A 20,325-nucleotide genomic window follows, 5' to 3' on the forward strand; every position below is an offset into this window, starting at 1 on the left:
TTAGAGCCCTAATTTTTAGGACAGTTGTTATCCTCTGTCTCTTATGATAGTATGTGGTTTCTATGTCATGATACCAACAAGTATAGTGATATTGTGGAGAGTGATAGGAAATTAGTGGTGAGAAATCCACAGTTCCTCTTACGTTTGAGGGACTGAAATTTATTTCTGTCTGGTTTACAACCAAGATATGTTGTGCTGAGGCTAGTGTACACATTTTCCAGAGCTTACTTCTGGGATTTCATGTGCGGGTAAGTGTCCTGTTGGGAGCAGAGAGAGGAGACAGGGGAAAAGAGTACAACTTTTTCCCCAACTATTCTTCAATTCTGTAGTGAAGAGACTGTGTAGGTGCTATTGTGTAATCTGTGAATATAAGGGCAAAAGGTGGACAAGCAAAGTGGCACAGGCAAGGACTTGAGATTATTTGGAAATGCCAGTGTTGTGACAGTATCAGTATGTAATAGTTTTTGTAGTTTTGTAGTTTTGTGGGCTGAAAGGCAGTGAAAGTAATGCTGTATTTTTTGAGAGGTGTGCCAGAGCCGGCCAGTAGTGCTACAGGTTAATAGAATTTATATTTTAATAAGGAATGGATTAAGTATAGCATGTCATAGAAGGGTCCCCACAACCTTTGCAAAATAATTCCTTTTGCATAGTATTTCATAGATTCATCTCCTCTACTACTGGAGATGTTTTGAGGCAGTCAGTAAAGTAATAAAAAGGTTGGTTGTGGGGTTATTTTATTCTATACCCAAAACCTTTGTGTGAAATGCAATTATCAAGTGTTTTTAGGAAAACTAGAAAGGGTAGGGGACAGATCAGTATATGTGTTAAAGAATAATATTTAAGAGTTAGGAGATGGAACACTATGCAAAGATTAGACTATTAAACTAAACTGAATTTCCTTAAATGTTTAGCATCTGCATGTCTGAGATGAAAACTGGGTTTGTACCCACCTACGGTGTTATTTAGAACCTGTTCTTAAATCAGAGCCTTTGACTATTCCTTTTATGGTATAATTTTTTTTTCTTTTTCTTTTTTTTCCCCTCCTCTCTTTTTTTTTAATTGTGTTACTTTTCCACTAGGGGATGGTATTGCCAGGGAAAGTAGTCCATTCATTGGCAGTGCAGAATTGGGCAGAGGAAACATGTATGAAGGAAAGAATATGGCTCTCTTTGAGGTAAGTTAAATACTCCAAAAACATATTTTACCTTTAATGGAGATGAGCAAACACCTCCTTTCTTTCTGTCTTAAAATACAGTGGGGGAGAAATGAGTTTTAGTAACTTTTTTCATAGTTTGGTTCCTGCTAACATTCCATTTCAGTGGATTTCAATGATATATAGGCAAGAGCAGTAAATATTGATGTGCATTAATGTGAATATGAAAGAAGTCTTCATGCATTTAAATTTTTTGGGCTCTAGGATCTAGACATTGTTAGAGAAAACTGCTGGAAATTAAATCTATTTAAGAAAGCATGTCATGGGTTTTGTAAAGAGCATGTTATTCTATTCCATCTGGGTGGAGCAGAATTGCTTATCTTTGCCCAAATGGGTCAGTGTCACTTATCAGATGGTGGAGTGCTACTTATCTCTCTTCACTGTTTCACTACTTCCATGAGAACGTCTTCTGCTAATAGACCATTAAAAGCTCATCAGTGACATTGCACATTACACTGCACTATTGTAAGCTGCTCCACACAGGGAGGAGGAGCCAAACCATCTTAACGTAGATAAAAAGGAGCCACAGTCCAACTAGGTATCCAGTTTTTCCACCAGATCCCTGGAAGAAGACCGGACCCATCTCACCATTACTGTGAATTATTAAAAAAATGTGAATATCGCCCTAATGCCGATATCCAACTATGACGGACGAAAGACTCTCTAACAGTTTAAAGTTAGAAAGTGTATGTTTAATTACGACGCCGGACAGCGTGCGGGATAGCTCCCAAACACACGCGCGCCTACAGAAGATCACAGGGTCTTTTTATGTACAGAAGTATTGAATACCCAAAACACAAATGTATATTCATGACTTTAGTACATCCCATTCCCCGCTTCGTATGGTAATTAGCCAAAAGCTATTAAGCATGCGTGGTTTGTTCTTTGAAATGGGTCAGTGGTCTTTTTTTATGGGGCAGGGTCTCAAAATGATGAAGTAAGTGAGTCTTCTTCACTTTGACTTTTTAACCTTTCAGTGTTGTGTGACAACTGAATCCTGTTTTCCCAGGAGTATTTGATTTATGAATTCATTGTCCTTCTTGAAGCCTATTGATTAGTCAGAATACACAAACATAAGTTGACAGGCCTCATGATTTATCGGTTCCTTAAATCCAGCTTCTGCATATCAAAAGGGAAGTCTATCTGTCTTACTTCAGCAATATCTGGTTTAACTAAAGTCTTTAATTCTTCAAAATTAATGTTTCAACTAGACCCCTTTTTTTTCAACAAAACCATCTCTACTCCAACAGAACCACATCTGTCACTCCAGGAGGGCTTAGTTTGGACTACTTCTAACACCCTGACCAACAGGGTGTCAAGTTATACTTCTGCCTCTGTCAGAGTTTTTCTAAGATTTCTTGTTTGTTTATTTGTTTGCTTATTCTTCTGTACTACAACATCTGTATTTTTATATCCCTAGTAAAGAACTGCTATACCTATTCCCAAAATCTTTGCCTGACAGCCTTTTACTTGCAAATTTATGATAATTTAGAAAAGAGAGGGAAGAGCTTACATTTAAAAAAAAAGCCAACCCTCCCTGGCAGATACCTGTCTCTCTAAATCAAGACAAAGCAGTATTCAGTTTTAAAAGGATTAGCAAAATAATTTGTTCAACGGGGCAATTACAGACTTTTCATAAAGCAACAAAGCTATAAAACAAAACTTATAAGCCATGACTTAGTTGTATTGTCTAACTACAGTGTAGAGCACACCATAGCAATTTCTAATGCAAATATAAATGTGTAAATAAATATAATATGTAATATAAATCCATAATGTATTTCTAATGTAAATATCTAAATATGTAAATATCTTTATAATGGATGTTTCATACCTTTTTAATCAACTGAATGATTGCAATCAATTGGTGAAAAAAGTATATTAATTTAGTACTTTTAAGTGCCACTTTTGCAATTAAGTAGTATTTGTAGTAAAAACCTTAGTGGTTCTGCCCTAGCAGGTCTTGCTCTGATGCTTGCTGTTAACAAAAACGAGGTGCTTCCAACATTGCTCAGCCACCTTGCCGTTGCATTCTTCTCAATTTTTTCTTGTTGTTCTCTTACGTTTCTCTCTTCTTCTTTCCAGTACCTTTGCACAGAGGACATGGTCTTTCATCTCACTCTGTGCATGACACAAATAATGTATATTTACTGTTTTTTTGCTGTTTTAGAGAAAATTGTGCTAAGGATTGGAGTAATGTTGATCATTAATTCTCTTTTTGACATGTATGCAATATCTTAGTATCTTTGGACAGGAACGATGTTATTAAAGTTCTGTCATTAATTTTCTCTCCTTCAAGCTCTATTCCATAAAGCCATTTCCAAAATTTTACATGGTTCCGATTAGTTGCTGTATTCCTCAGTGATGATAATTTGGCCATAGCTGCTTTTTGTCCAAAATCTGTTGTTTTGAATCATGGCTTACATTAAATCAGCTGATATCAAACCATTACTTTTACATATCCCAGATTAGAGACATTGCTGTTAACAGTATCATGTTGGGAGCCTTCTTGTGACTTCATTACCACTGGTGGTGTTGTGGTAAATCTTTTTTGATACTATGTGTGTTTCAGAGTAAGTTTCCTACAATCTTGTTTTTCTAGTGTTTTCACATGTTAGAGTTGTATAAACTGTTAAAAAGAAGTTTAGCTGTTATGACCATTATCGTTACCTAATCTCCCAGGCAGAGATACTTCTTGTCTGTGTTTGTCACCCTGATCTCTTGTCTTCTTTTCAGTGTTCAATTTTTTGTATTTAATTGAATTATCCATTTTTCTGGGATCCATTTTTCTTGGAATTCTTGTGTTGTATATTCTTCGAGATTTTATTATTTGTTTTAGCATGTTTTTGTTTCGTAGCAGATAATTGGCTAAAGAAAGATGGGCTGACTTCTGTGTCAGATGCTATTGCATGTGTCCAATTATATATTATATATAGAGTATATATTTTCAACAAGTTAACACTTTGGAAGTAGTATGCCTGGTGTAAGATAAAATATGTAAGCCTGCAGCAGTAGACTTCAGAAAAATACTTAAGTATTTTAGGGCTTGAGAAATCATTTGCAGGCACTCTCTAAACACAAGCAAGATGCTGGAGAAACACCCTAATGACTCAACCCTACCAGTACAATCCACTATAGACTGTGTTGTGATAAAAATAGATTTTCAAAATTACAGTGGTCTTTCTCTAGGTTTTCCTTACATTTGAACTGCATATTGTGAGATAGTGTAAAAATATGAATGAAATGGTGCAACACAGCCATGTAGAGAGAAACTTCTAGAAAGAATAGAACTTTCTTGTTGGTTTAAAGCTGACTGGTATTTTGTCATGCTAATTTTTTAATTTGGCTGAATAAGGGCTGACCTGTTGAGTATGTGTTTGAAGTAGTATCACAAAATGATGACTTTTAAAAAATATATATTTAATAAACGCAGTGTTCTTCAAAACCCAACAGGAAGAAATGGATAGTAACCCCATGGTGTCATCTCTTCTGAATAAACTAGCAAACTATACTAATCTGACTCAAGGAGTGGTGGAACATGAAGCAGATGAAGACAGCAAACGAAAGGAAGTCAAGGTATTTGGATTTCTAATAATTTATCAAGACAAAGCTATAAAGCTAGCTGTAAGAGGTGCATTTTTCAACCTGAAAAGAGAATATGTGGATACCTAAAAACGGGAGTAAGATTTGTAATGCCATGTTTAGAATTGAAGCATTTGCAGCAGTGCTTGTGTTATTTGATGTTCTTATTAGCGTATTTTAGCAAGACTTTGCTGTAAAGCCCCTGGGTAAAACATGCAAAGCTAGGATCTGTAACATAGAGTATACTCAGTTTCTTCTTCCTTTCTTTTCTTCTTCCTTGTGAACTTGTGCAAGCATTCCTTCCTTTTACCTATCTCTAGTCAGCGTACAGTAGGACTTTTTTCAAATTTATTATTATATTTTAACTGCCTAGGTTTTCAGGTAGTTATATTAAGGCAAATTTGAGATGAAACAGGTCACTTTAAAATCTATAAGCATATTTGCACCTCTTAACATGGTAATAGTTTTTTTGAGTAACTGTCTTGGTTTTGTATGTTGGAATAAGTATTTTTAAAACTTAATGGATGCATTATGAGAAAACACTTTGTTGCAAACATCAAAAAATATTATACTTGGGAGAGAGGAGGGCATATACTCTGCTTGACACATTGCTAAACACCCTTCTTGCTAGAAGTGGACTGAATTCATCAAGGGTTGTCTGTCTACAAAGTGTGCTTCTCTGTATCTGTAGAATTGGAATGTATGCTACAGCTGGAGTCTGCAGTGGCGTGTTAGATTGATGCCTCTGTGAGCAGGGGTTGTTTTGGAAGGAGAATGCTTGGATCAAAGCACATGACCTGACAGAATATAAGCACTTACAGGCAAAGGAGGGATTATGGGCTGCATGGTGAGCATGGTGACTGAAACTAAGAAAATTAAGGTAGATGCTGGCAATGGACAGTGCTGGGGGTCACCTGTCTTTGTATAGAGGAAGGGGTACTGCTACAGAATATATATGCTGAGCTATGAAGAAAAGAGGAGAAGCACATGCGAATGAATAAAAGGAAAATGAGCACAGAGCAGAAAAGACAGAGATGAAAACATTTTTGAAAATAAGCTTAGAAGGGCAGCTCATTTGATTGGAAGGGAGATTTTGAGTGGACGTTGGTACTAGGAGAGTAGGGAAAGGTCAGGAATAAAGTCCAGCTGTTTGTTTAACTTTTTGCTTTTCCTGCATTTGTCCATGAGCGTGCCTTCTTTGTCTAGTTGTGCTTGGGCTATATTTGTTTCAACTCATCTGAATATAAACTTCAGATGTGAGAAAAATAACACTGATCTTCTCACACTTTCCTTAGTGTGAACCCTGTTGTCCATTCAGCTGCTGTGTAGAGTTTTTTGTCAATGCAGCACTGTATTACTCTCTCTGGAGCTGATTAGCCAAATGAACACTGTGTCCTCACTTGCATTTGATCTTGTTTGTGTGCCGTGTGGTGGCCTGATAACACAATTATTATGTATGTGTCTTAATTTCATTTCTGAGATTGTGATAGTTAAATGGTAGCCTGTCAGAGTAGCATTTTTGATGTTGTGATTGAGACAGTAGTGTTGATGCTGCACATGGATATTGCCCAAGATGCTAAAAATAAAAAATATAGTCTAAATGGCATTCTATGTTTCCTTATAAGTACTTGGAAATTTAGTATTTTCTTAGTAATTTTGATAACTTCTAAAGCATCAATGCTTGCTTATTTATTTAAATCAATTGCCATTTTTCACAGCCCATGTTGTGATTTAAGACCATCTTACGTAACTGGAAATCTACTGTGTATAACTGTTGATTCTAACTAGAGTATTTCAAAGCCTAATTTCTCTTCCTAAGTGTAGAAGGCTGAAACTTTAGTGATGAAGCTTGAATGATTTTGTGTGTGTCTTAGTGTATGATGATCACTAGTAAATAAAAAGTACACATATACTATGTAGTGGCAGGTTTTACAGTTTTAGAAAAAAGAAATTGTAGTCAGCTCTGCATTACTTCTTGCTCTGTCTTAATACCTTCCCTTGTCTTTTCTAAAAAATGAGAATAGTATTGAATATATATTTTTTTATGCAAGCTGTGTGGCATTTTGTGATCAAATTTTGCAGAATATAAATGATATTTTGATTATGGCAGTAATTTATCTTCAACCTGTAACATTAGCCTGTAACTGGTATTTCATAAAAAGTTTGTTAAGTGTTATAATCAACAGATTAAGGGTCATCCTATCCCTATCAAGGTTTTATCCTAGTTCCTGTGGAACAAGAGAGTTTGCTATCAGAAATAGTGTTCTCTCTTTTCAGGAATTTTTTTCATAAATAGCATGTGAATATTTGTGAAGCTGAACACTCTGAAGCTACCATTCAGTTTCACTTGGTATTTGTTTGTGGAGCATTTGTGATAAGTGTTTGTGGAATAAAGTGCTTATGGATTTAAATTTTTTAGTGCAAAGGAATTGATGTTCTCACTTTGTTTCCAGGGTCCACAAATGGGCACTTTTATTGGCGTATATCTTCCCTGTTTGCAAAACATCTTGGGAGTCATCCTCTTCCTGCGTTTAACATGGATTGTAGGAACAGCTGGAGTTCTTGAGTCTTTTATCATTGTGTTCATGTGTTGTGCTTGTGTAAGTTAAACTTATTTTAAACTTCTTTAAACTTATTTTAAACTTATTTATACTTCTTTTTTAAACTCTTGGCCAAATCCGCTGTTGGAAGTGTAATGATACCTTCTAATATATGAGTATCAGGGAAAAATAAGCATATTTAATAATATTGGTTAAATTGTACTGATATTTAACCAATATGGTTGAACTGAGAGAAATGGGTTATATATTTAAGCAGTGAGTGTCACATGTCACTCTAACCCGTATGGACATTCTTTCAAGTTGATCAAAGTAAGCTTTTGTTTGAAGTATTATATGTGTTTTATTAAATTAGTCTTTAGCAAATATTTCATTACTTACTTTGAGATCTGAACTGTTCTGCTTTTTACAACTTCAGAACAAACAGAATAATAAACTACAAATCAAACCACAGCATTGCATCCATAAAGTAATTTTTCAGAATAAGTAATTTTTTTTACCACTTCTAAATGTCATCATAACAATGTTACAATTAGTTTTCACTACTTTTTAATTGGAATAATGAACATACTATTTAATGTCTTGTTTAACTTGTGGTCTGTATTCTTCCAGTTCTGTTTTAAAGACTGTGTCAAACATCTAAGTTAACTAAATCTTCTGCTATAAAGTTGAGTATTTCAGTTGCATGGATATCCAAAAAAAACCATCTTGGTTAAAAAAAAAAATCTAGTTCCATTTGATTACTGCTTTGCCCAGTCGTTCAAAAAAACCCTCCAAAACACTAATATTTTGTATTTCCTCTATTTCATCTTTTCACAGACTATGCTAACTGCAATCTCAATGAGTGCTATAGCAACAAATGGTGTAGTTCCAGGTAATGAAGAATTTTTATCTTATATGGCAAATTCTCATATGATGGAAGTTTAAATCTGGGATAAGAAATTCTTATAGTTCTCAAATATCATAAGTAATACTTTTGTGTCAAATGCATATTTTCTTTTAATTGATTTTATAAATAACTTTTTTATGAGAGATGCCGTCTTTAACTGGACTTTCTAGGAATTACGGTCTGCAGCACATCTTTGTCATCAATCATTTGATCCTGTTTAAATCAAAGATAAGATGTTATAATTTGAATTAATAGAGACTGGTCTTCACACAAAGCGAATATCTTTACAAGGCTACTACTTTTTTCTCTCCTGAAGTTGCCTACATTCCATCTAAACACTGGAGTTAGTTATCTTGTTTTCTGCAAGAATAGTAACTGGTCTCATGTCAGAAATACTTTTCTGTATAAACACTCTAGGTTCTGCCCACCTCCTTAAATTTTCAGGATAGATTGATAAATTGATTTGGCTTCATAAAGTAAGAGGATTTTTTAAAGTTGCAAAATCAGCCCTTGAAGCTCTTACCCTTTTCAGTTTCTCAGAACAATAATTGGTAGTTCTGGTGTTCAGGAATTGGTATGAACTCTGAGCAATTTACCTAATGAACTTAAACTGAAGTTGTTGGGCAGAAGTAAAAGCTAGAATTCGTGAAGGATGTAGAATAATTGTATTGTAATTGTATTTCGTGGATACAGTGCCATATATGAAATAAAAATACAATAGACAATTTTGTTTAAAATATTTGTGTTTTATAATAAAATGGAGTTACTCAAATCAGTGTGCAAGTAACTGAAATATTCTGCTCTTTTCCCCTTCATATTTTTAAAGTTCATCATAAAGGTTTTGTTAAACATCTGTCACAGACTTTGAAGCCTACAGCTCTTACATGAGGCAGGTCTTAATTTTCACTTTTTTGTTGTTGGTGCCAGTTTCTTAGAGAAATGATGCTTGTCCTGCAATATATAAAGAAGGCAGAAGGCACAGATAAGAACCTAGGACTGAAGGACACCTGAGCAGCAGGATCCTTTCTTTTGCCTTAATATGCAAAAGCATTGTATTTAGTAAAAGGATCGGTGATGCATCATAATATCTTTGTTAGTTTCTCGTTCATTTGTATGGAAAACACTGAAGCCTGTGGAACAGGCTGTGCAGGTGAATGGTGGAATCACCATCCTTGAACGTGTTCAAAAAACAAGTACGTATGGTGCTTAGGGACAGGGTGTAGTGGTGTACCTGGTAGTGTTAGGTCAATGATAGGACCTAATGAATGATCTTGGAGGTCTTTTCCATCCTTAATGATTCTATGAGAAACAGCTTTGGACTCTGCACACTGATGTATGTTATTTAGAATTACACACATCCTTTCTCTTGTCTCCTTCTTCTCACAAGCGGTACAAATATCATGAATTTAAGAATAGATGGAGAGGGAGCCAGAGAGAAGAGTTTGCCTTGAGGGAGTTAGTTGACATTCTGAAAGAAAGAGATGAAGTGCTTGAAATTTAGAGCCTTACTAAAATGGAAATAGTGCAATGGAAACAGGGTGGTGATGGTGTAGTTAGACTTAAAGAAAGATGATGCATACTTATGGAAGTAAGAGTGAGAAGAATTGAAGAACTGAGGGTCAAAGTGAAGTAATTGTAATATCAAGTAACAGAATAGAGCTCCAATAAGAAGTCACAGCACTGTTTGTTAGTTTATTATGAAGTGGAAGCATCCCTTTGTATTCACCGTTTGAACTGCTCTGCTCATATGTAAGTGGACAAGAAAAAGTAACCCCTACCCAACACCTTTAAACAGTACTAAAAAAATGTGATCTGTAGTGGAAGTTACAATGGTTTCATATACAGAAAATAAAAAGCATCAGTAGAAAATACTCTGTTTTGTCCTTCTCTCATAAAGCAATTATTTTGGAAAGTTATTGTTTGATGGGGAACAGCTTAAGGTTAGAAGCTGAAAATTCATTCACATCTCTTTATACCTGTTTATCCTTTTCTAATTTACTTCTGTTTAGCTTGTGGAATTTTTCCTCTTTCTGTGGTCTTCACTTTCTGTTCCACGGAAAATGCGCACAGGGATATTAGTCTTGAAATGTACAGTCTAACTGCCTGGATAGTATAGATATTGATTATAGTCTTGGCATGCGTGTATCAGTGGAGACACATGCAGTGGTTATCTTGATTTTGTTAATTGAACGATTCAAATTTTTGCTCTTTACTGCCATCCTTAATCTGAAGGCGTGGAGGTGTTTGTTTTGTTTTGTTTTGTTTTGTTAATTTCACAGCTGGAGGCTCTTACTACATGATTTCAAGATCTTTAGGGCCAGAGTTTGGTGGAGCAGTGGGACTTTGTTTCTACTTGGGCACGACCTTTGCAGGAGCAATGTACATTCTTGGTACCATTGAAATTTTATTGGTAAGTACTAGTTTCTGTTAAGACTAAATGTATTTGGGCTGTTTGGGGATATTGCTGATGAGTGTTCTTAATGGTCTAAAATGCATTCTAGTTTGGTGATTGTTAAATATTTTGATACTACGTTTTCAGGATGTTGATATTTATTCTTACTCTACTTGTGACTATTTGAGGAAGTTAAATTCTTATCAGTAATACAAAAATAAATTCAACACTATTTGATGTATATTTATTCTACTTAATGTAGGAACCAAGCTGAAATCTTTTCTTTCCAAACGATAGTCTGCAAGCCTAGATCAGGCAAGCATTACCAGGGTAACTCACTGCTGCCCAATGAAAAGTAGTGAAAAACATGAAGGGCATATCTCTGATGAGGCAATAATAATCTATCCCACTTCCTCATTTCCAAACTACTGGCTTTGAGTTTTCGTATATTTGCAAAGATGCTGTGGAAGGCTGCCTGTATGGCAGTGGCCCCGTTACTATGGCTTTGCTTCATCCAGGAGGGGCCAATAATTGATCATCATATCAGAAACTGACGATATGCACAGAAGATACTTCAGAATTCTTTCTTGTTACTATGATCCATTTTTCACTAGTCTCCACTAATGCCTGCTTGTGTGATCTGATCTGGCTTGTTATCTGGTCTATAGTAGTAACATGAGCACATGTTGAATTGTGGATTGAATTTGGTGCATTGTTCTCCCTCTCAGAGAGTCATGCTGGGTTTGTGTTGCTAATAAAAATGTACAGGGTTCAGCTACAGGATCTGAAGTAAAATGCTGCCCAGGATATCTGACAAAGACCTCAGAATAGACCCCTGACATAGCCACAAGGAATGAGTATTGCTTTTTTTTTTCCTCCACTGGGACATAGATTATTTGGGGAAGCAGAAATTAGTCATCTGCCCATGGTTTTCCCTGGCAAAGGCTGTGAACACAGGGCAACAAAATCCACAAAAAAATCTTCTGGAGTTCCTTCATACAGACCCTGAAACTTCTGCAATGTCACAGCGTAGGGTTTTCTAACAATATATACTCTGTAATTTTTTAGTTTGCTTTCTTTTTTTTTTCCATGATGATGTGACGATTTTCATCTCTTCCAGCATTCTAGTAAATATTTATTAAACTTAAATTTAATCTAAGAAAATTCTGGTAAATAATTATCTATGTCTGTTTTGGATTTTGCTTATGAATGTATCATGGTAGCCTCTTGTTCAAAGTTTCTTCCTACTTTTCAAAATTATGTTATTGAAAAATAGTAATTTTAGCAGATTTTTGAAGTACTAGAATTGCCTCAAGCCCTAATAGCTGAGCAGAGAGGAGTTTTTTTAGGTGTGCTAGAAGAAGGAATATAGATATTGTTATGTAGTATAGTACACCAATGTCTCAGAACTACGAATCAGTTGGTCTATAAAGTGCTATAAACAGTTTCCAACTTCTTTTCCAGAGGAACGCACCAAAATTTAAGAAAGAGAGATCTGTAAGAGAATCTTGATTGATTGCAGTAGTTTGAAATGTCTGTTTTAGTACGACTAAGCTTTTTACACGAATCTTAAATTGTGCTGTTGCAACTTTAGATCAAAATTTTATGAAGTATAATATTGGGTCTATAATACTGAAAACATTTTTAGTTTATTATGCTTTTGTTTGATTCTTCATATTTTGTTTCAATCAATGGAAGTCTAGTTTATGGTTTGGGTTTTTTTCTTTTATTATTGTTGTGTGCTACTTCCTTTCCCTGCCAAGTTCCTTGGTGGTTTTTCCCATTTGGCGGACACATGAATTTGAGGAGTGGAAGCTCTTTAACAGGAGAGAATAAGCCAGAGCAAAAGCTGTATCCTCTTCTCAAAAGTTCTTCTTCACCCTCACTTTTTCCTTCCTTTTATCTCTACAGTTTCTAAATGCCCAAATTATATGGCTAAACTCATTTGTGAAAACAAAACTGGTATAGAAGGTTAGATTTTTTAATGCAGTTAAATGATTTCTTATTGATGTTCATTATTATATGTACGATAATTTGCCACATCTCTTGCAGACCTATATTTCTCCAAGTGCTGCTATATTTAAAGTGGCAGATGTTGGTGAAGAAACAGAGGCTATGCTGAACAACATGAGAGTCTATGGAACATGTATTATCATTCTGATGGCCATAGTAGTTTTTGTGGGAGTAAAGTATGTCAACAAACTTGCACTGGTCTTCCTTGCCTGTGTGATTCTTTCCATCATTGCCATATATGCTGGAGTTATTAAGACTGCTTTTGACCCACCTGACTTTCCGTAAGTTCAATATCAAATTTGTATGGGTTATTTAAAAGAAAAAAAAAAAGGTGTGGGGATGGAATAACTACTGTAACCATTTCAAGTTTTAAGCTAAGTTTCAAAATACAACCATATTGGCTTCAGTGGTAGGTTTATGTAGTTTAAATACTGATGTACTCATTTGTTATTCTGAGTTACATATCTGAACCTTTCTCTCATTTTTCATAAGTTATGATAACTCTAGAAAATGTTCTTTGGTGCTTAAAATTACTGGCTGCTATTCCATCCACACCTAAGGAGCAAGAAGGTGGGTTTTGCTGACAGTAAATGTAACTGCTTTATCTAAAGATTTAGACTAAAAACCTATAGAATAAAGTAAAAAGGTCAAAAAACCATTGGAGCTATGAACCATAGTTATGAAAAAAACATACTTTTAAACCTTCTGTGTTATGAAGAAATTTTTGAAACTTCCATTTCTCGCTATTTAAAATTGAAACATTGAAGTGTTTAAATCCACTTGTGTTTGTGAAGGCTTTCCCATAAATAAAATAAAATTTTATTGTTGTTATGCATGACACACTGCTTCTCAAGGTCCACAATGTGCTTAATTCTTAGCTCAATATGAGTTAATTCTTTATTCCAGTTATTAGTTGCATTTTAGTTTACCCAGTTATGTGAGTTGCATTTTTGTGCATCTTTATATGTTGAAAGAGGAAACAATATTATATTGCTTAAGACATGATCAGAACAGGCTGAACTTCAGTCTTGCATGGCACTTCATAATAAGAGTTATCCTTTGCTGTATGAATGTTACAAATTCAATATTACTTCAAAGTGTTGGTAATTACATTACAAATTGAGCCTTAGAGCAGTACTTGTGGACTGTTTTGTAACATGATTTTACATGTAGCATGTAAAATGATAACATATTTCTGACTAAAACTTGCGTTTCTTACAGTAACTTCCAGTGAGGAAATAGCAATATCTTTTTGTCACCTGTATAGGTAAAAGAGTTTATGTGGATATGTAGCATAGGTAGGATTTATTATGAAGTTCCTGGAAACCTTATATGTGGCTGCTACTGAAATATTATTGTATTGGGGGAAAAATATAAAAAGACTTTATTTTCCACTGAATATAATGGTTTACATTTAGAGTCTTCCTCAAAATGAGAAACTGCTGCTATTGAGTCATCAAATCAGTAGCAATTAAAAAGAAAAATAAGCAAGGCAAGTGACAAGATAATCTCTACCAACAGTTTTCTGTTAAATCTGCTCAATTTCCGTATGATGCAATACCTTGAAGCTACAATGGTTTATCTGCCTAACATGCATGTTTTATTTCATGTTCTTTCTTTTGTCTTCATAGATATATATCATTCCATTTTTAAGCAAGCCTGAACTCCTAAACATCTTTTCTATAGTTTAACAAAGAAATATAAAAACCAAAGATCATTAATATTCTGTGCTAGTAGGAATTTACTTTTGACAACTGTTTAGACTTTTCTAATTTTTTTTCATTCCTCAAAGAAATAATTTGCTTCCTACTACAGGATTCTTTAATTTGTACTCCCATCACTGTTGTTAAATTTCACTGTTTAACCTTCCTGACTTATTTCCTACCTTTTGGACTGTAGTGTTTCTGAGGATCATGTAAATTTTTTAGTTGCGAGAAAAGAAGGGCATGATTTACTTGCTTAATCTTACTTTCATATTTTCTTCATCAGACTTTCTTTTAATTAAGTTTATGAGGTATTACTTAATTTTACTTCTTTCTTGTAGGACTGAATGCATCATGATCGCTGTTTTTTAGTTGCCTTAATTGATTTTACTTTCTAAAGAACAAATCAGAAGGCAAAATAGCTGCTGGTACCATAAAGTAGAAATATTTGATCCATGTTTTAAAGACTATTGATGATAGTGTTAGATGTAGAAACTATACGCTGTTTTAATAGATGTAGTATAAGCCTTAAGATAGATAGTGTAAATAAGAGGTTTCTTATTTCCTCTTTTAAGTACGAAGTCTAATGGACAAAAAATGGCTTAATTCACAGCCTTGTATTGAAGGAACATTGATTTTATTTTTCTTGTTTATAGTATCTGTCTCCTTGGAAACCGTACATTGTCAAAACGCAGCTTTGATGTCTGTGCCAAATATACTGAAAGCAATAATGAAACGAAGACTACACTTTTGTGGCGTCTGTTCTGTGATAGCTCTTTGCTTAATGCTACATGTGATGACTACTTTAGTCTCAATAATGTTACAGAAATTCAAGGAATTCCAGGAATAATGAGTGGAGTTCTGACTGGTAAGTTGGAAAGCATAGTGATTTGAAAGTTTTTGGACATTAATAATTTGGCCAGTGACTGGTCAGTAATATAGTGGTCCAGTCCGCCACTATTTCTTTACCCCTAATCTGTGTGAAAGATTGCTACCTTGAGCATGCTTCTTCCTATAAAATTTTTGTCTGGTTTTAGAATCTTAGTATCAAGTGCTTTAATTTGGAGGTAATTGGAGTTTTATAGGTACTCTTTCAAAAGCTGTTGTTCAATCAAAAAGATAGTAAAGTGTTTATCACAGCTTTTTTTTTAATGTGTATGCCAAACACACATTTCAATAAGCTGTTCATTAATACATTTTCAACTCTCCTGAGGGAGAACTTGTTTCCAGTTCACAGGTGGTGTTATGAGAATGAAGTTCTGTGGATTGTCCAAGTGATTAAATTCAAGAAAAGCGGTCTACAAAGTGTACAGATTTTCTTCTCTACAGATTTGTGTGGTTGTGGCAGCTTGGAATTCAAATTGCATCTTAATCTTAAATGTGTAATGATTTGTATTGTGCACACACAAATAATGTTTCTGGGAATGAAATGGATACTCTGATACCTCTCCTTTGTGTTCCCTTAAAATAAAGTTTATTTATATAAATATGCTCCATAGGGACCCTAGACCATCACTGCTGCCATAGTACTCCAGTTTAAAATATCACATATAAACTGTACAAATAAATTAAAAGATACTAAATGAAACGTAGGCTTCTCTGAATCTAAATTTGTGTTTTTAAAAAAGTATTTTTCTCAATGAAAAATGAAATTAATTGCTTGTTACAAGAAATGTAAACTTAGAGTATGTTCCCTGAATTTTATAATTTATCCTATGCATATCTACAATTTTTCATAAATAATTTTGCCTTTCCTGCCCCAGCTCAGAAGTCAACTGTATGTTATAATTTTTGCTACCCTGTAAGATTTAAATTGGTTTTTTTACTTTTTGGAGGCTTCAGGCTGAGTACTATTTTTTTTTCTTTTGGAAAGATGTACTTTTGTTCCATTCGCTGTTTAATGTTTCATTGAACAAACAGTCCTGTATAAAAGTATATTTTGCTAATTTATTCTCAAATATTGCTAAGATCTCTAAAGACCAGGAGTCTGCTGAAAGCTCAGAGAGACATGCTTTCCAGTATTAACTGCTCTTTGCTTACCAATAGTGAATTTCATCAGTTCCATTATGTTTACTCACTGAATCTGATAAATTTTCGGGTTTTTTGTAGTTTGTTTTTTTTTTTTTTTTTTTTTTTTTAAGTTCATTGCAGTTGTTTTACCTTCTACAACTTTGTATTAACTGAGAATTGCCAGCAGGCTCTCATCTTGCTGCTAACTCTTACTTTTGGGCTGTTGGAGTGTACTGGATAGCACTGGATAGCACTGGTTACATCCTGATGATCATTCTTGTAGAAACTTACTGGTGACTCTTCTGCATTACGAAGCTGTATTTCAATTTACTTTCACCTGTTGTTTTCTGTCTTTGAACTGTTTTTTTTTTAATCCATGTGAGATTTTCTCTTATCCAGTGTCTGCCATAGATTCCTTGGGTGAGGAATGTTTTAAAAACATGGCAAATACAGATGGACTGATCCAAGTGGTTTGTCTTCGTTTATGTTTCCCTCAAGGAATTTGAATACTTCTGACAATTTTCTTTTGCAAAAAAGAGTTGAGGCTTCCCCAGTTTTTCAAAACTCAAGAAAAACTGTGAATAACTACTAAGTTTTGTCAGAACTCAAAGATAACTCCCCTGTTTCTTGCCTCAACTGCTATTGTTGCTATCAACTGTTCATGTACAGATATGCAGATGCTATTCATGAGTCTTTAGTTTCTTAGTCTCCCTGAAACACTTTTAAATGAAAGAATTGGCTTTCCATTTGTCCTTAGGTATCAATACTATTTCATATCAACCTCAGTTCTTTCATTGTTCTTGAGGATTTCAGGCTGAGTACTGCTTTTCCTGCTTTTGAAAATATGTGCTCCGCTTCTTTTCACTTATTAACATTTCTCTGAACAAGAACTACTCCATAACAAAGCATTTCACTATCCTAGTTACACCTAATGCTAAAACTAGGTGTCTTACTTGTTGAGTGTGGGCACACATTCTGATTCCTAGCCTAAGCTTGAGCTCTCATGGCAGAGATTTCTCAAGGAGAGTTTTCTTTCATTTGATGTATGTTCTGCATTGTGTGAAGACTTTGGAGCTGCAGGTTCTGCACATTAAAGTTTCTTGAGCTGTGACTGGGAATATTCAGATGCCATGACTGGGTGTCTAAGGAAGTGTGCTAAGTCTTCACACTGTTTATTGGGCAGTCATATATAGTAAGTATTCCTCTCTTATATATCTTCTGTGAATGTTGTCCTAACATTCTGCAAGTGGCTGACTAATAAATCATTCTGCAAGTGGCTGACTAAATATGCCTATAACCCTAACAAAAATGATAGTCCTGCAAATAGCTTTAATCAACATTGTTCTGATGTTGGTATCATGTTGGTCTGATACATTGTACCAGTTCTTGTGTATGTATCCTAAATATTAGCTGCTAGAGGAGCCTTAGGAATCAAGGAGTGGTCTTAGAAGGGCCAAATGTCTGGACTTTTCTGAAAAGTTACTCTTTTTTCTCACCCTAAATTTCAAGTCCACTTGGATTATCACTTTTGGGAAAATGAGCATAGGAGAGCTCTGCGTGACATGTTAGGAAATGAGAAAGTGATTTCTATTTAACAAAATATGTAAGCTGATTTTACCCACCTGTGCTGGAATGCACAGTTCCACAATTAGGTTTTATGCATTGCAGTGCTCAGGTCATTGTCAATCCTGTGTCATAATCAATAAAGGACACAAACTCTTGAGTGCTTATTAAGAGTTTAAGTGCTTTTGATTGGCATTTCAAACTGATTTTTGGATTTTCTTATGTTTCATGACAAGTAGATATATGCTCATTTGGAGATCTAGTCTTATTTTACATCACTCATCAAATCTCTACTAAAATTCCTGAAATTTAAAATTCTCTTGTTTCATTAACTCTTCTTATGTCTTCAGTCTTATCTCTAGATCAGTCTGTTACATGTCTTCATTTTATTGTAGTAATACACATAGCATTCCTTTGCAAATAATACTTACTTTTAATCTTTGCTCTGCTTTTTCTTCTGCTTCTCATGCATACTTCCATATATGCTTGCCAATTGTAACATTTTTGTTAAAAATCTGGGTATGAGTACCCTGTCTTTGGCCACTTATGGTTCAAAGTCCATCTTCCATTGTGCTCAAGGTTATTTTTTGCGATTATAAAGGCTGTACTTAAATTCCCTAAACTTGTTCAGGATGTCTGAAAATCTGCTATTTGATCATCGTGGCAGTCCATGGGAAATGTTTATTTCCTTGCTGTAAAATCCTTTGCCTTCTTAAAAGGCCTGGGGAGTATCTACTTTCTTTTCTCACATATGATAGAACAACTTGTCTTATTTTGAAATGAGAATCAGTGTGGTCTGTTCTCACAATCTTATCACTTACACAAGCAGTGTTTTCCACAAATCTAAGCTCTCAAAAGTTACTGGCTCTTTGGCCTATCAGTCTTCAAACAAACATGCTTAGTTTGCTGGGGAATTTGAGCCATATTCTGCTGGGATTTTTTGCTTATCAGTGATCTTCTGGAGTCTGGTTACCCTGCTTTTGTCACCATATGGAAATCTTTTGCCATGAACAGCTGAACCCTGAACTGTTATCCAGGATTGTTCTGTACAGGAGGTTTCAAAGAACTCAAATTACTGTTAAGTGACATTTCTTTTTCATACTATTCCTCAAAATACAAGAACATGAAGTATTCGTGTATACTAAGATTCCTTGAACCAAGAGATAAATTTCGTTATTTTTTCACAATAGTACATCCGTGTGCCTGTGCAATGTAAGTGTACATTATACAAATATGTTAGAATTTAATTCTATATTTTCCTTTAAAAGAAAAGGAAACTTTGCAGGACACCTCACACTACTGCATTTTTTTACTGGCATGGACTGGAATGCCTACCAATTACAGTTGGTAGTAATCATACTGGGAAATGTAATTATTTTTGTATAAGAAAAAGGCATCTGATTCCTAAGATTATTGCATTCTCACTAGTTAATATCCTGAAACAGAGAGATGACACTGACTTGTTTTTTCCCCCCATCTTGTAGATAATCTCTGGAGTGCCTATTCAGAAAAAGGATCAATAGTTGAGAAAAAAGATCAGCCATCAGTTGCTGGATCAGAAGAGTCAAAAATGGGTGGACTTCCTTATGTTTTTACAGACATCATGACCTACTTCACAATGCTTGTAGGGATTTATTTCCCATCTGTGACAGGTAGACACAACTATTTTTCTTGTGTGAGGATGTGTACTTATATCTGGAAAAAAAAACTTTCATGTGAAAATTTTTCATTTTCAGCAATCTTATAGGTGACTCATGCTGTTCCTAGATTCTGTGTCCAAGGTTATGTACCTAAAACCTTCTGGTGCTAGGGAGAGAGATCATGGCTGGTGACTTTTGGAGGTTATAGGACTTAAACAAGAAATCTGTTTAAGGGCCATTTCTATGTCTGCAAAGAAAGCAAAACCCTTGTGTTACTAAATGCTTATTCAAAAAAAGGTGCATACCTTAGAATACTTTATTCTTCATAGACATGAGAGTACAGTTTAATATTAAAATTATTAAAATGAATCCTTAAAATGATTCTTCTGGTGCCCAAGCTGCCTGGTTAACTGCCTGGGATTTGTTTACATGTCCAATATTATTTTGCCTCATTAACTGTGTAGACTTTTTTGTCAAGCTTAGACTGGTTGTATTTCATTTTCCTCAGCTCACACTTGACTGAAAAAACCTAGACATGTTTGTTTTCAAAAGTCCCAACTGAAGTAATTGTAGTATCAAGTAACAGAATAGAACCCCAATAAGAAGTCACAGCACTGTTTGTTAGTTTATTATGAAGTGGAAGCATCCCTTTGTATTCACTGTTTGAACCTCTCTGCTCCCATTTCTTTACTTTAGACTCTTACCAACATTTCATCATATCTGAACCCATGGTAAACGTTTAATTCCATGGAGTTTGACAGT

The 20,325-nt window shown here is 34.8% G+C and overlaps 1 protein-coding gene across 4 annotated transcripts in view; it reads left to right on the forward strand.

Annotated features, from left to right (window-relative positions):
- Positions 1-20,325, forward strand: part of SLC12A7 (solute carrier family 12 member 7) — a 66,691-nt gene that overhangs the window by 13,260 nt on the left and 33,106 nt on the right. For all 4 annotated transcript variants that reach the window (XR_010722141.1, XM_066190142.1, XM_066190150.1 and 1 more), the window contains exons 2-9: positions 1,080-1,174; positions 4,667-4,789; positions 7,249-7,395; positions 8,173-8,227; positions 10,522-10,652; positions 12,687-12,928; positions 15,007-15,218; positions 19,408-19,575. Coding sequence is in view for 3 of the 4 variants with exons in the window: in XM_066190142.1 (XP_066046239.1) it covers positions 1,080-1,174; positions 4,667-4,789; positions 7,249-7,395; positions 8,173-8,227; positions 10,522-10,652; positions 12,687-12,928; positions 15,007-15,218; positions 19,408-19,575 (1,173 nt within the window). In the remaining variant the exon portion in view is untranslated. The remainder of the gene's footprint in view (positions 1-1,079; positions 1,175-4,666; positions 4,790-7,248; positions 7,396-8,172; positions 8,228-10,521; positions 10,653-12,686; positions 12,929-15,006; positions 15,219-19,407; positions 19,576-20,325) is intronic.

The sequence above is a fragment of the Chamaea fasciata genome, unplaced genomic scaffold (genome assembly GCF_029207755.1).
Source record: "Chamaea fasciata isolate MVZ Bird 193981 ecotype frontalis unplaced genomic scaffold, bChaFas1.0.hap1 SCAF_1, whole genome shotgun sequence".
NCBI classification, from domain to species: Eukaryota; Metazoa; Chordata; class Aves; order Passeriformes; family Sylviidae; genus Chamaea; species Chamaea fasciata.